At 26.7% G+C, this 16,758-nt stretch overlaps 1 protein-coding gene across 3 annotated transcripts in view; it reads right to left on the bottom strand.

Moving 5' to 3' along the window:
• Positions 1–733: 733 nt before the first annotated feature.
• The window catches only part of LOC107448046 (anaphase promoting complex subunit 1), a 67,180-nt gene continuing 51,155 nt past the window's right edge, over positions 734–16,758 (bottom strand). For all 3 annotated transcript variants that reach the window (XM_043040202.2, XM_071187137.1, XM_071187136.1), the window contains 10 exons: positions 16,276–16,393; positions 14,610–14,687; positions 11,567–11,634; positions 10,901–10,976; positions 10,344–10,406; positions 9,166–9,252; positions 7,862–7,957; positions 6,109–6,295; positions 3,959–4,102; positions 734–877 (listed from right to left, as the gene is read on the bottom strand). In XM_043040202.2, coding sequence (XP_042896136.1) covers positions 783–877; positions 3,959–4,102; positions 6,109–6,295; positions 7,862–7,957; positions 9,166–9,252; positions 10,344–10,406; positions 10,901–10,976; positions 11,567–11,634; positions 14,610–14,687; positions 16,276–16,393 — 1,012 coding nt within the window. In that variant the 3' untranslated portion in view covers positions 734–782. The remainder of the gene's footprint in view (positions 878–3,958; positions 4,103–6,108; positions 6,296–7,861; positions 7,958–9,165; positions 9,253–10,343; positions 10,407–10,900; positions 10,977–11,566; positions 11,635–14,609; positions 14,688–16,275; positions 16,394–16,758) is intronic.

Raw genomic sequence — 16,758 nt, 5'->3', positions numbered from 1 at the left:
GTTAGTTATGTGTACCTTACTTTAGTTTTCTGATGACTGGTAAATTCTTGAGGGTGTACTGAACAAATATATTTTTAGTAAGGGAAAGCATTTACTTAATACTAATTAAATTTGTATATTTTAGGTTGAGTGCTCAAGCTTACTAATTAAATGTGTATATTTTAGGTTGAGTGCTCAAGCTTATAGCTTTAATCAAAATTTATATAAAGGGCTACTTATTTTTCCTGGGAATAAACCATGTAAAAAATAATGATTTAAATGTTCGTAACTATTGAAATCTTCATTGTTTTTATTGCTATTTTAGTTTCCTAAACATAGATGTTGATACCGATTTCTATTTGTGAATAATAACAATTACCAAGTACTGTTAAGTTATTTCCTACAGCTTGTTTTACTTTTAATATATTTCTTTTATTTCTCTCTTTACTAAGCCTTAGTTTTGCTAGACTTTTTTCAGTTAGTTTTTAATAAAGCTATTTACAATAGGCCTTTGCAACTCTAGGCTTATTATCTGAAATAAATGAGACTAAGTGAGCTACAGATCATATTTTTTTGAATGTGCACCTCTGTACTTGATTTGAGCTTTTTCCACATTGTTTTTAACTTTAGTCTAAAAAACTTAACATTATTTTGATAGAGGGCAAAATACATACATAAATTCTTCTAAAGAAATGTAGCGAAATGACAGCAAAGAAACTTTGCTGCAAATTGTTAAAAAAAAGGGGCATAAATCTAAAACGTTAATTAAGCTTTTATTAACAAAAATATTACACAAACAGGAGTTATGACTTCAGTATCTTTATCATGGACATGATGGATGCAAGAGAAACACTTGTGTTGCTAAGTTTGGCAGCTAAGATAGGTAATGGAAGTTCATCTAGAAAACAAGGATATGAAATATAAGTAGTTTCACACATTTAAACACAGTTTAAATTAAAATGATCTAAATATACGTTATTTTCAAGGTTAAAGAAATTTAATACAATAATAAAATATCATCAATTGAGTAAAATTTAAGATCATCAGCAATTAATCTTTCAAAAATAAGATAAACAAGCTGACAAAGTGTATTTAATAGAAAGAAAAATATTAAAATATTTATTACATCAAAAAATATCTATTTAGAGTAATATCTGTAGAGACTAAAGATGAAGATACATAAAAATATGCTTCACAAGAACTTGCATTTTCTTAATTGTAATATATACAGCTCTACAATTATGGAAAAGACACGAGGATTTTGTAACTTTAGAATTGTTTAGTTCATGAGATTTATCAAACTTAGAAATAAGATTTAAAATTTTCAGAGTTTGAGGAACCCACAATAAATAATCAAAGAAAACAAATTTTTTTAAACACCCTTATAAGAAGTAATAGGCTTGCAAATTGTATAGATTACTTTGGTTTTTATTTGCAATAACTACATAAAATTTCGTAAGCCTAGCTTAAATATTTATAAAGATATGAAAATTTTTGTAGGAAACTAATTTTTTGGTCTTATGTTTCTTTGCTATAAGTTTAAAAATATTCAGTAAAATTTAAAAAAAAATTTGGAGCAATTTAAAATTAAATAAAAAATTTTTGTTTTAAATTTGAAAAAAGTTAGCTTAAAACAATGCAAGATATGAATATTTAAAGTAGTTCTTTTGTACTGTGCATGCGCAAAATATTTTTAAAAAAAATTTTTTTGCATAATTTTATAGTGAATCATTTGGTAACTAATGAAAAAAGTCTTATTTGAATATGTTAAACATTTTCTATGTAATTATTGTAATTTTCAAAATAAAGCTCAAAACAATCAGGGATTTTTCACAAATTTTATTTTGTACTTGCTGTCTGGTTATAAAGTAGGATCATTTACAGCACTACAAAATGGAAAACCCCTGATCATATTGAGATTTATTTTAAAAGGTACAAAAACTACATAGAAAATTGCTTGAAACTTTTTATGTTTTTAAGATATTCAAATAAGACTTTTTTCATTAGTTGCCAAATAAAATTCACTACAAAATTATGAAGAAAAAAAAAATATGCTTTTCGAGCATGGGCAGTACAAAAGAACTACTTTAAATATTTTATATCTGGCGTAGTTTTATGATAACTTTTTTCTAATTTTAAAACAATTAAATATTAAATTGCTCGAAAAATTTTGTTTAATTTTACTGAATATTTTTAAAGTTACAGCAAAGAAGCATAAGACAAAAAAATTCTCATTATTTTTTCATAAAAATGTCTATATCTCTATAAATATTAAAGCAATAATCACGAAATTTTATGTAGTTATTGCAAATAACAATTAAAGTAATCGATACAAGTTACAAGCTTACAGCTTGATTTTCTGACATAGGGTATATAAAATTGCTAGTTTTCTCTTTCGTAATTTATTGTTAGGCCCTCACATCTCTGAAAGCTTTAAATCTTATTTTTATGCTAGAAAAATTGCATGAACTAAGCATCTCTAAAGTTACAAAACAATCCTCTAAGTATCTCTTGAGAAATTTAAAAAAACTTCAAAAACTGAAAGCGTCTCTTCCATTATTGTAGGGTAGTGTATACTTAGAATGTAAATAAGATAAATAAATAAAATTTAAAAAAATGTATATAACTTCTGCATGATGCAGAAGGAAACTAAATAACTGAGTTACTTTAAAGATATATTCATAAATATTCATTCAGTCATTCATAAATATTCATTCCATGTTCATTTAACTCACAAGATTCATCCATTAATACTAACACAGTTAATGACTTTAAACTAAAAGAAATTAACCAAACATGCATTTAATAATGAAAGTTAATATTTGATAAGTAGAATGCAATAAATAGTAATTCTACTTGAAAGACAAAATATTAAGTAATGGATAAAATAGAATCCAGAAAATTAAGGCTATATGCCTTATTAAATATGATTTTTATTATTATACACCTTTAAAAGAGTTAGTTAATATTTTTTTATTTTTTGGTTGGTAAATGTATTATGATTGTAATAGCATTGAATTTCAAACAAATAATTAAGTTTCAATAGTGAGGCAGCTTAAAAACCTGTAATATGTATATTTTATTGATATAATACAAGTTGGACTGTCTTGGTCTAGACAAAGGGGACATTCTGAATAACCCACTTTTGGTGGTCGACTTCCTCTGGGTCATGAGTTTCATGGACATTGTTTAGCCCTGCTAACTTTGGGGATAAGGAAGAAGAAGAAGAATAAAGTTAAACAGAATGAGATTTGTGTGATCAACTAACCAAACTTTCAAACGTAAACTAATTGGTAGCAAAGCTAGAGGAGATCAAAACCTGGGAAAAAAGAGAACTGCAAGGAAAAATGTTCTGGTGAAGGCCAAGGCCCACCCTGGATTGCTATGCTCATGATGATGATGATATATACTGAGAACTGCATCCAGAAGTCTTCTTGAAAAGGTCAAGACCAACCCTGGGTTGTTGTGCTAATGATAATGATATATACATTTTGTGGTAGCTTTACATTTTAATGTAATAACATATTGCATTTGAAAGAGAAGGATCAAAACTTGGATATAAGGGCAGTTTGAAAAAAAAAATACTTGCAAGGTTAAATAATAAAGGTTAGCTTAGGAAGACCACACACCATGTTAGGCTGTAACATCCTTGAAAAAGAACTCAAAGCTCAGCGCATTTCAGTAAATTAACTACTTATGCAAATCACATAAATAATCAGAAAAGGTTGAAATCAATTTAGCTCTTTTAAATATTTTTCAATATTATACTTATTTAAAAAATCAGTATAAATTAAAAAAATTTTAAACACTTTGTAAAGATCTAATTAATGCATATTTTCTTAAAAACCAAATAAAAAATATAAAACTAATGATACATAAATGTGTGAGACACACATTTTTTATTTCATCTTTATCTATGTAACTAAATAAAGTAAATCCAACTAAATAAAGTAATGAAGAAGAAAATGGGAGTACTAACCTTGGAAAAAGAAATTTACAGGACTTGCTGTGTTAAGGTCATGAAACAATATGAAAGCAACTAAAACAGCTGGATATGATGGGATGATCTCATTTACAGGCTTGAAATTGTTCGAGAGATATTGAAGTAATGGCTGTTTTAAATCTGAAACAAAGAAAAGTTTTCTCTAAAGTATAATTTTAAAAAAGCCTTTCTACCATGAAAACAAAAACTAAAATATAACTTATATGTTAGACTTCACCATAATTAGCTTCCACTATGAAAGTATGTTAAGATAAATGAATTAAAAAAATTTAAATTATGCTAAATTGCTAACAAATATTTATATCTTAAAAAATAAAGAATATTTATATGAATTAATTTAAATGGTCAAATACAATATTAAGGGACCACAAAAAATTATTTTTCTCCTACAAATAAATAAACTATGCAAACAAAATAATGACTATATAATGCATTTATAGTTTAAAAAATTTTACAGGAAAAACAGAGAAAAATAAACAGCTTATAAAGTAATTTTAAAAATACATAATATTTCGTTATTTTGTAATCACTAGCGTACAATGGAGCAATCAGAATGACATAAAAGGGGGTGCAACCCACTAACAAACTACCCCCCCCACCCCCACCCCCAAAAAAGAAAAACATTTTTTTTTAAAATATTCTGTAATTACATTTTGTCATTTTGTTACATATACTTTCATCTGTTAATTTTTTTCAAGATAAATTTCTTCATTGTTGACAAGATATTTAAAAAAAAGTACGAATTTCTTGTAATTGCAAATTTTGCTATGAGAAACTGTATTGATGGCGCTGGCACTGTTTTGCTATTACATATAGTTTCATTTGTTAATTTTTTTCAAGATACATTTCTTCATTGCTAACAAGATATTTAAAAAGAAGTACGAATTTCTTGTACTTACAAATTTTGCCCTGAGAAATGGAATTGATGGCACTGGCACAGCTACTGACTTTGAAACACAAATAACTACAAACCATAGTTTGTATACTAATGTGTTTGTGCACGCTTATCATTGGTATTTATTGTGTTGATGAAGTTTGACAGTTGTGAGAAGTCAGCTTGTGGTATACGCCTTTGTTAAACTAAATAACTAATAGAAAATATAATATTATTTATATTTTATTAAATGAAATTTAAAAATATAGCTTGGATATTTGCTAAGTTTGTNATCAGAATGACATAAAAGGGGGTGCAACCCACTAACAAACTACCCCCCCCACCCCCACCCCCAAAAAAGAAAAACATTTTTTTTTAAAATATTCTGTAATTACATTTTGTCATTTTGTTACATATACTTTCATCTGTTAATTTTTTTCAAGATAAATTTCTTCATTGTTGACAAGATATTTAAAAAAAAGTACGAATTTCTTGTAATTGCAAATTTTGCTATGAGAAACTGTATTGATGGCGCTGGCACTGTTTTGCTATTACATATAGTTTCATTTGTTAATTTTTTTCAAGATACATTTCTTCATTGTTAACAAGATATTTAAAAAGAAGTACGAATTTCTTGTACTTACAAATTTTGCCCGGAGAAATGGAATTGATGGCACTGGCACAGCTACTGACTTTGAAACACAAATAGCTACAAACCATAGTTTGTATACTAATGTGTTTGTGCACGCTTATCATTGGTATTTATTGTGTTGATGAAGTTTTAGAGTTGTGAGAAGTCAGCTTGTGGTATACGCGTTTGTTAAACTAAATAATTAATAGAAAATATAATATTATTTATATTTTATTAAATGAAATTTAAAAATATAGCTTGGATATTTGCCAAGTTTGTGCACGCTCAGTGTGCATAAGAAAAGAATCAACGATGACTCAGAATTCATTGAAAAAGTTATAAACAGATTTGGACAGCAAACAAGATGATTACAATTCTTGTTTGCTTAAACAATTTTTTAATTGTTATGTATCAATAATTACTTAATTATTTGTTTTTGAATAAAAATATTTTCAATAAAAAATTTTATAAAGAAATTTTTTTTCTGTGTCTCTTTTAATTGTTTTTAAAAAAAGCCAGGGGGTTCAGGTGCACCCCCTTGCACCCCGCTGTCGGCGCCCTTGCAAGCATAGGTATGTATTTTTATTTTTTGGAAATAATGAAAATTAATTCAATAGTTACTTTTTATGATGTTATTAACTGTTTTTTCCATTTCACTCATCATAATAATACTCATATCAGGTCTCAGCAAAGTTAGGTCATCTTTGTGACGATGATTGTAACTTCTACACCATCTGTCATAAGCTGCCACTAATTTTATTTGCCACATTTCAAATGTATGATGACTGAAATGTGTCATTTTAGACATCTGGAAAAATATATAAAATATAAAGAAATTATAACAGTATATAATACAGAATGAATTTTATTTTTCTGACCCTCAAAAATGTTTTCTAACTTTCCCAGAAGTGGACAGCTTGAACATAAGGCAACACAAACATGGATTTACATGTTGTTTCTTTAACCCCTTATTGCAATAGTTAAAATGATAAGAAATTCTACATTCACCTTCAAAACCACCCACCTGATTCCTGTTTAATTTTTCAATACTTGCTTTGCTGAGACTACTCCACCCCTTCTGTCACATGTTGGCCTACGCAGGAATGACTGTGCTGATATTTCGTGCTCAAAATGTAAGCAATAATCTTACAACAGCTACTTGATTTTAAACGAATATGTAAATATATCATACAACTGACTTGGAAAGAAGATTTGAATAAACAAATTAATAATAAACTGCACGAAATTTATCCTAATATTGGCAATTTTAAAACAATACATGTTGATCGCAAAACCCAGGTTATAATCAATAGACTGCGCATTAGCCATTCCCGTTTGACCCACATGCATATATAAAAATCTGAACATGCACCTAGTTATTCTCTATACCATGAAAACATTAGTATTAAACATATTTTAACAGACTACAAACAATTCAAACATTTGAGGAACAAACTTTTTGGCAGATTTTATCCTGATCTTCAATCTTTGTTTGGTGACCCTATACATCACAACCTCTTAAAGTTTACCAAGACTATAGGACCTTATTCTCCACTTTAAGAAAAAATACATCAGTTTGACCTAGTGACTGGCGCAGTATAGCCATTCCTGGTTCTTGTGCCATTAAACTGAAACCAACTAACGAGCATAAAAAGTATGATTGGTCACTCCATATACATTTCAATTGTCTATAGACAAGGAAGGAAACAAACTAGAATTTTTAACTTTCCACACAGGAATCACACACCAATCTTCCACAGATCAATTGAAATATCGTTTTCATTGTGCTTTTTAAAATCATTTGAACCTTCATTTTTTTTATAGTTTATGAAGAGTTTTCACAGCATACGTTTAAATTACTTTTAAATTTTTTGTTTATTTTTTTAAAGGGGAAAAAAAGGAAAAAAACATAAGAGGAGAGAGCAAAAATATTTTGTCAAAATAAGGTTTTTTAACTTTAAATAAATATGAAACTTTAAGGGACATTCTTCGTTTTCAAGCAATCAAAAAATTAGTAAAACTGAGGTTTGACTGCACTTATTATTTAAAAAATACTAAATAATAACAAATTACTAAACTAGCTATATAAAATAATAGTTCTGAAAAATTACTTATAAAAGCACAAGTACACAAAAGGATATTAAAAAAGCACATACAATAAAACACTTTTTAACCCATAATGCTTGTTGGTCATTGCACTCATCTTATACTACAACTACATTATTAAATCAGTATCACGTATCATTATTTAAAAATAAAAGTACAACTTTGATATATTATTGAATTTTAAAAAAACAAAATAGGAAAAATCTGTAATATTTAATTACGAGTAAAAAAAACTATATTGATATGAATAATGAGAAATGAAATATACCTGCATCATTGCAACAGATATTGGTAATGCTTCCATTTTCTCTAATGAAGCACATTCAAATAGTATACCACACATCTTTTGTTGCCATTCCTTTTCCTGTAATAGAAAAAAGGGAATATTTTAAAACATTAATCCAGCTTCTAAGGAGGTTTAAGTTAATAAATTATAATGATTTTTTTTAATGTAATACATTTTTGAATAGTTATTAAGTAGCTGGTGCATGCATACTGCATATATTTTAAACTGCTTTTTAGACCCAAAAATCTCAATTCCTCAAATGAAGAAAAAAAAAAAGAAAATAATCAACCTACATTTAGCTTGCTTGATGGTAGTACTGCTAGCACTGGATTCAGTCTTTTGATATACAGTACCAATGAAATATGCTTCAATACAGGGATATGTTATTAAATGACCTAACGTAAGATCTAGTAACTCCAAGCTGATTTATTGTATTAATTAAAGAATCTTGAAGCAAAAAAATAGAAAATTTTAAAGTATACAAAGATTTCTCAATTTCAACCAATTTTGTGTCTAGAAATATGTTTTTTTTTTTTTTACCCTCTTCAAATTAAAAATAATTAAAATGCACAAAAAATCAATTGAAGATAAAGTGTGTAAGTGCCAACAGTACAAGTGAAAACCTTGCAAGTACACCACAGCAAATAAAAATATTACTTAAAACATCACATTACATAGCTAAAAATAACTGTTTACAGTCTTCCACTCTTCTTAAAATATAATACTTCTGACCACATTATTTATTTATTTTTAGATAAATTAAAAACATTGATTGTCCATATTTTAATTAATTTCATAAAGAAAATAATAGTTATCAGCTAAGTTTAAATCAATTTAAAAGTATGTCTTCAAAAATATGGTCCTGGCTCACTTGAATTTTTGTAAACCCCTGACTTTTGATATGCAAATGAAATAAGAGTTGCACATGATAAGTGAGAAAGTTTTCTAGATCTAATGTCATATAATAAATCTTAAACGAGATAGAGTATAAAAATAGGAAATTGAACAATATATACAAATAAAAAATTTTAATTATTTAATTTATATAATATTATTTTCATAAATTGCAAATAATTATTTTTGATCTAAAAAATAGTTAAAACTTTGAATAAATATAGTATTTTAAATAAAAGCATTCAAAGTATGTAAAAATGAGATCATCCTAACAAGGAGAACCCACACATAATTTTTCTCAAATTTCAAAAATAAAGAAGATGAACCTGTTTAGAAATCTTTCCTGTTAACAACAAAGAAAAGACAAAATAATAAATTAAATTTATACAAACCTGTTCACTCTTAGCAGTATTTGTTAAAAAGCAGGATGCAAAGTTGAGAGGTACAGGATCAGATGAAAAATTTGAAAGTTGTAGGTCCTAAAACATTGATTTAAAAAACACTGATTACTTGTGATTTTTTTCATATTAATACTGTATGTTTATAAATATTGACATAGAATTTTAAAAGTTTACTGAATGAACTAAAATTAATGAACTAGACATTAACGAAAACTGAAATTAATTACAATATTATGTAAGCTGATTTTAAAAATTATTATTGTTATAAACATCTTTACTTCATAATGAATAAATATAAAATATTAAGTGCACAACCTTTTGGACTAAAGGGCACAGCATGTTGACTAACGAAGGGCCGCATGCATATTTAGCAATGTTGGTGGAAATATAATTTTTACCTTAAAATTGGTGTTTTAAAAACTGATAATTTTTACTTATTGGAATTCATTCAGATTTATGATGAAATTGGCAAAAACGAGCACATCTAAAGTGATAAATTAAATGCACAATTTATAACTCACGATTCATAATATTGTAATAAATGCAACGAGATTTCAAAAACCACATGAAAATTGGTAGTTATAAATGTAAAAAAAAAAAAAAAACACCAGAAACATCACTTGGGTTTATAATAAAATTGGCAAAAATAATGCTAGCCAAAAAGTTATGACTCAAATTCGAAACTCACGCATCCTAATATCGTATTAAAAATATTGTTTTTTTTTTAAACCATACGGAATTTCACAGAAATATTTGTTGAAAAAAGTGATCGAGAACAACATAAACTTTCAATAGAATCAGTGCAAACTGAGCGCATTAAAAAGTCATGACTTAAATTTGCAATTCAAAATTTGACGCAGCTGACATGGCTGCTTTTTCTTCTTTTGTAATGCTTGCTATGATTACACGCTTTATTTTTGTCGATGTTTAAAGACATCGGCTTTTTTTCGAAGAAAAAATTTCTGTGTTTTCCTAGTTTTTAAGAAAAAATTAGAAATTCCCTGAATTTTTCCAGTTTTTTTCATTCTTTGAATTTTCCTGGTTCTCCCGGTGCTGTGGCCACCCTGAGATAGTCAACTGTGTAATGGGCTTTTAAACAAACTTAGTAATGATATTCTGAAACAAAAAAAAATAATAATAATATTCATCAACCAATAATAGAAACAAACTTTTCTTATCCAGGCATGTACGTTGTTCCATAAAGAGGATCGAGCCAACAAACTTTGAAATCCCTAGAAAAAAATTATTAATTTAAATGATATCATTTGAAGCATGATTAAATAATATGATTTCTTAAAATGTTATTAAAACAAAGATTATGATCATATAACTGAATGCTTGAATTAAACACAATGAAATAATAAGTGTGGAGATAGCAAGCAATTTTTTTTTCAAGATACTACAATAGTACAGTAACAAATAAAATTGGTAAAAAGAATTTGCAAATTAGTTATACAGCATGACTAAGACTAAATTTTCTAGGATTAGATCAATTTTGCAATGAACATTTAATTTACTCTTAGCAACAATATATGGTACACAGATTTAATTATCTTTGCTATGACAAACTATGCTGCTAAATATCCTACAAATTTGTAATTAAAATATTTGATGCATTAAAATTAAAAAAGGAAAACAATAAGTGGACCTAATAAGCAATTATTTAAAAATAAATATTCTTAAGAAATAAAGTAATCAATCAATGGATACAAATTTTCTAACTTACTTTAGGGTCTTCATTGTAGGGCAAACAACCAGCTTTTTGCATTACATGTAAAGTACCACCATTTTCCAGCAAATTGCTACAGAATATATTTATCAAAGCTTATTCTTTAAATAACAAACAAGATGGAATTTTTCAAACAGTAACAAAATAATAATAAAACATAAAAATAATGTAAGAAACTAAGAATAATATTAAAATAAAGGAAGAAGAAAGAACTGATTTTGATAAATTTGGTCAAATTAAATATGGTATTAGGTCAGATAATTATAAAACTGAAAATAAAATAACTGACTGAAAATAAAATAAAAATTGTAATAATAATAATAAAGAGTAATGGTTATAATAAGCTAAAAAACATAGTGCATATAATACAATTCTCAATAACTGAAACCGACCAGATTTAACTGAAATTAGTGACATTTATTTCAGACATTGAAAAACAAGATTTAATAGTTCGAAAAAATTAAAAAAATATATATTTAAATAATTATAGTAATTAGAAAGAAAAAATCTTTAATTAAACATCAAATTTTAAAGTCAAAACTATTCAAGAAAGACCATAATATTAAAATAAAATCTTATTACTGGGAATGATACATAATATTAACAGTCAAAATATATTTATTTAAAAATAAAATAACAAAGCAAAATATAAAGAAAACATACTGTAAAACTTCCCAGTTTTCATTGCAATCGAAAACAATAGGCCAATACCTAGAATCTTCAATGATTACCTTTAAAGTAAGAAATATTTAAATAGATTTAAATTATGAGCATTATGAAAGAAATTCTCTGAATACTTAATATTTAGGTTTGTCCACAGTTAAAACATATCAGATAAAATAATCCATCGGCATTTAAAAATTATTTAAATTTTATTTAACTCATTTGATATATTCAAATTTAAATAGATTTATTAAATTTTTAAAATTATTAGTCATTTAAAGAGCTTATTTTCTGACAAAAGTTTCATATAATAAATCTAAGTACCTTTTGAATGCCATAAAATTGATAACAATTCAAATATTTCAATAATTATAAATAAGACATTTCAAAAGATATACCTTAGCTAAATCGTCAAGATATTCGGTCAGGAAAAAACATGTTTTATGACTCCAGAAATTAAAAACTCTTTTACATTTCTCAAAAAAGTGTGAAATTTTTTCTTTAAAATAATATTAAAAGTAACATTTTCTATGAATTCATTGCAAATTTAGGTTTAAAAACTATCATATTAACATAACACCTAAATTCACTATTTCTATTGGAAAGTTGTTTCTAGATTGATAGTCAGAATAAATAATTTTTTCAACACAAAATGAACACAACTCTGCATCACCACTTTAGACTTTTTTTTAAAAAAAGGTATAAAAATCTAATTTTTTTTTTCTAAATTGTTTAATAAAAAAACATTGTTCACAAAAAGGTAACAATAAAAGAAAGAGTAATTCGTCATTGCTACTATTTTTTTTTATTGCTCTAGAATAGGCTTTGAGAGTTTCCACAATATAATAATAAGCCACCTTTACAAATTGTTCAGGTGAGCATTTAAAAAAAAAACTGATTTCCAGGTAAGTAACAAAATGCTTTTGTATATTGAATTATTATTTAGATTAAATTTAAGAAATATCTATCACTAGATCTCCCGATTTATCACAAGCCCTACATTTGCACTCTATCATTTTTGCTATTTTATAGTGATATTTAAATAGGCAGCATAGCATATTTTTCAGGTGTCAAACCCCCCTCCAAGGGAGAAGGTAACCTTTTTGTTGTTTATTCTATGTTTCGATACCCCAAAAGTTACTTCATTACAGAACAGAGAATGTTTGTTTTTGTGTTGTTGTTTGTATTTGCACCCTTTTTTCGCTATTTAAACTTGGCAGCGGCAACAACATAAAACTTTCTAATTACAGCCTTCTAAAAGTTGGTTAATGCATTTGATTGGATGCAAACTTAAAACCTTCAATTCAATCCTTGGAAATCGACAATGAACAAATCGCTTAAAAAAAAGGTCCACCCTAAATAACTCTTGATCTAATGATCCGATCTTCACTTTCTAGGACTCCATCTTAATGGTTCGAAGGGTGACCTAAAATATGCTAATCAATTAGTGGAGACGATATTTTAAGTTATGAAATCAGACACAAAAATGTACTTTCTCTGAATAAACATACCTTTTTATCAATGGATTCGGATTTTTGGCCCCAAAATATAGGGGATAGCCGCATTCCGGGAAATATGATCCCCATAGTTTTATCAGGCGAGCGATTCAAAGTTTGAACCCTTTAATGTTAATTCTACTTTTTGCATTAATCACCATATGTCGAGAACTTTTCAAGCGAATTGAAAAGTTTTTGCACACAATTATAAAATTTGTTTATGCAAAGATAATTCATTGCAAAAATATTTTCAGTAAATAATTAAAAAAATTTTATTTTTTTATTTAATAACAGTCATAAAACTTTTAAATTGTAATGTATATAAATTTTTACATAATTTTAAAGAAGCAATTTTACATGGCAAAATACAAAATTTGAGAAAAATTGGATGCATAGTTCCTGAGAAATCAAATTTTAAACATACAACTTTTTTAAAATTCGATTTCCTAGGAACTATTCCACCGATTTTGCCCAAATTTTGTATTTTGTCAAAAATGATGTAAAAAATTGTATACCTAACAATTCAAAAAATTTTCGACTATTACTAAATAAAATAATAAAAAATAATAAATATTTACTAAAATTAATTTTTTGCATGGTTTTATCTTTGGATAAACCAATTTCATAGCTGTGAATAAAGATTTTTAAAATTCTCATAAAAAATTCTCGAGATATAGCAAAATACGTCCTATATTTTGGAAGTCAAAACATCTGACTCTGTTGAAAAAGGTTATTCAGGTCAACCCCTTGAGCAATTTAGATTGAGTCCTAGAGCATGAATATCCGATCATTAGATCAAAAGTTATTTAGGGTGGTCTGTTATTTATTTTGCACACTGTACATCTCTACAGCACTTCTCCACATTGATGAACATTGGAAACAAACACAGAACTCTCTAACTTATTGACACTCTAGGCAGCACTGCACTTCTTTGCCTATTCTTTTTGGCAAGACAACCAAATTGCATGGATCTCAATCAATATCAAAGCCTAAAAATGGCAATTTCACTAAAATACAAACAGCCTTTCAATCATGCCAAAAGCGCACGACTGAGAATGAGTCAGATTTGCTGATTCACTGGAGAGTGGGCAATAGCAACTATATATTTCTACTTTGCCCTGGTTAGATCCCCTGATCGAATTCAATGGTATAATCTATGCTGATGGCCAACAAACAGATCTTCTGCACTATTTTACAATTTTATTTATATACAATACAAAATTCAACCTTTCTTTATTTGTATCTCCATTATATCACATTTTCAAATATATATCTCACTAATTTCTTATCACTCAACAAGCACAAGGTAACGAAAAGCTACTATTAAATTAATTATGCACAACACATATAATTTATTCACTTAAAAAAAATCCTACATAGTTTTGGCAAAACTCATCTTTTTAGTAACTAACTACAAACACTTTACTTTTGATACTAAGACTCACAATTGATAGTTACAACAATTAAAATGTGAGTTATTAATGACTTCTTTTAGATACATCAAAATTTATGAATGGCATTATTGTAAAATAGAAAGATTACTAAACCTTTTCTAAAAATTTCAATTCAGGAAGCAAGCATGGAGCTTTCAAAGAAAATGTTGCATCTTCATAAAATTCAGTGTCCTATAAGAGATACATGCAAAATTACCAAGGGATTAGACTTATATTCTTCAATCAATTATACCTCAATTAATTAGCATTAACAAGAAATTATCCAATTTTAATGGAACAAACCTAAAGTTTAGAAAACTCTTGTTTTAAATCGGAACTCCAATATCATGACAGATTTTTACTTGTAAGCTACAATAGTGAAATCTATGACAGTATTAAATGTATTTAATTTTTTCGTTTTTTTCTTCTTCCCCTATTTTATTTTGTTAAAACTAGTAGCTTTAAACTGGGAAGAATAGCATAAGTTTTGTATTTTGGAATTTTTTATGACAAAACTTACAGAAATATAAATATTTAAAATTTTCTTTAAAAAAATTTTTTTTCAGTCAATTTTTATTATTTAAAATATTATAGTTGAAAGTCAGGTAATAAATTTAGTATATACATATTTTTGTGAACTTGTTATTGAGGAGATGATATTGACGAAAATCAAAGATTGATAGGTTTTTCACACTTTCGACAGTCATATAGTTGCTTATTTCATAGTTTCCTTACAAAAGTACAAATAAACACAAATATTTCCTTAGCATAGATATGTTCATTCAATAATACTTTTAAGAATTTTCTGATTCATATTAAAACACAAATTGATATGGAAGAAAAAAAATCAAACGGCTAAAAATAAAAAGCAATGTTATGTAGATATTACTTAAAAATAGTCTCATAAATTTATGTTATTTCAAACAAAAATTAAAAGGAAAATGTTTGTTCCACTCTCAATTTAACAATCACATACAACTTTTATACATACTTTAATATTTATTAATTTAAGTATATATTTCAGCGCAGATTGCAATGATGGAAGGAAGACACAACAAAAAGTTAAAATCCTATTTCAACTTAACTTTACTCTAGGGTACCACAAAAATATTTTAAATAAAAAATTTTATTATATATGACACAACAAAAATTTTCTTCAAATTAAAATGATTAAAAAAAAACCTCATTGCTTTAAAGAAAATTGCTATCAAGAAATATAAGTCAATGTATTTGATTGGACTGCTGTTAATGGTTTGGAATCAATTAAGTCAAAACAAATACCATATATTCTAATGAGTTTTGCATTATACACTGGTGGACAAAATTAAGAGATGGAAGACATTTTCCCAAATATCTAAAAAAATACTGAATATAAATAAATGAAATTTGGTATGGATATAGCTTATTCCATGATAATAAAGTATGCAAAACAAAAATGAAAGTGCCATTCACTGGCAAAACCTATTGCCAATAAATCCAATGTAGTCTGAACTTAAGGATAAAAGATGACAATAAAAGTAAGGCTTATACAGTGTGTGTTACCTCTAGTATGTTACCAGTGTGTGTTACCTCTACAATTTCAGAATATAGCCAAATAACTGCCATTAATTTTTTTTTAAAGCATTTTAAAACACAAATACAATTAAGAGATATAAGGAGAAAAATAAAAGTATTTTTGCTACCACATTAAATTATGGTGGACTTCATTAAATAAAAAACAATAATTCAATAAATAAATTACCCCAGAATTTAACATACATAAAATAAAATTTAAAGGTACCTTGAACTTCACTTTAATATTAATGTAGACTGGTTTATTTGAATCGATCAGACGTGGAACAATCAGTCGAGGTTCTACTGCTAGTACATAGAGATGATAAAGGGCTTGTAAATGGTACCTAAAAACAAAATGCAAATTCATACTGACTTAGTAATCTAGCATAAGTTTATAAAATGAATGGGAAGTTATTATATTAAAAAGGAAATATAGTACGATCTCACAATAAAAAAATACAAATAGCAAAAAAAAAGGATATTTTGGACATTTTTCAGTTAATTACAAAGTGATACAGCAAAATTTTGGAATCGATATTCTTAATAAAATATTATCTAACTCATTTTTTTCTCACCATGAGTTGATACAAAATCATCCAGTTCCTGGAAGTTTTTGAGATTATATTGTCTTTTTTATAAAGTACAAATGTAGTCCTGGAATTAAAAGGACATCACCTTCTCTTTCACCATAACCTATTTATAGGTGTCA

Source organism: Parasteatoda tepidariorum, chromosome 10 (assembly GCF_043381705.1).
Source record: "Parasteatoda tepidariorum isolate YZ-2023 chromosome 10, CAS_Ptep_4.0, whole genome shotgun sequence".
Lineage (NCBI taxonomy): Eukaryota > Metazoa > Arthropoda > Arachnida > Araneae > Theridiidae > Parasteatoda > Parasteatoda tepidariorum.
The sequence above is the reverse complement of the archived record's forward strand: the minus strand, read 5'-3'. Positions and strand labels throughout refer to the sequence as shown.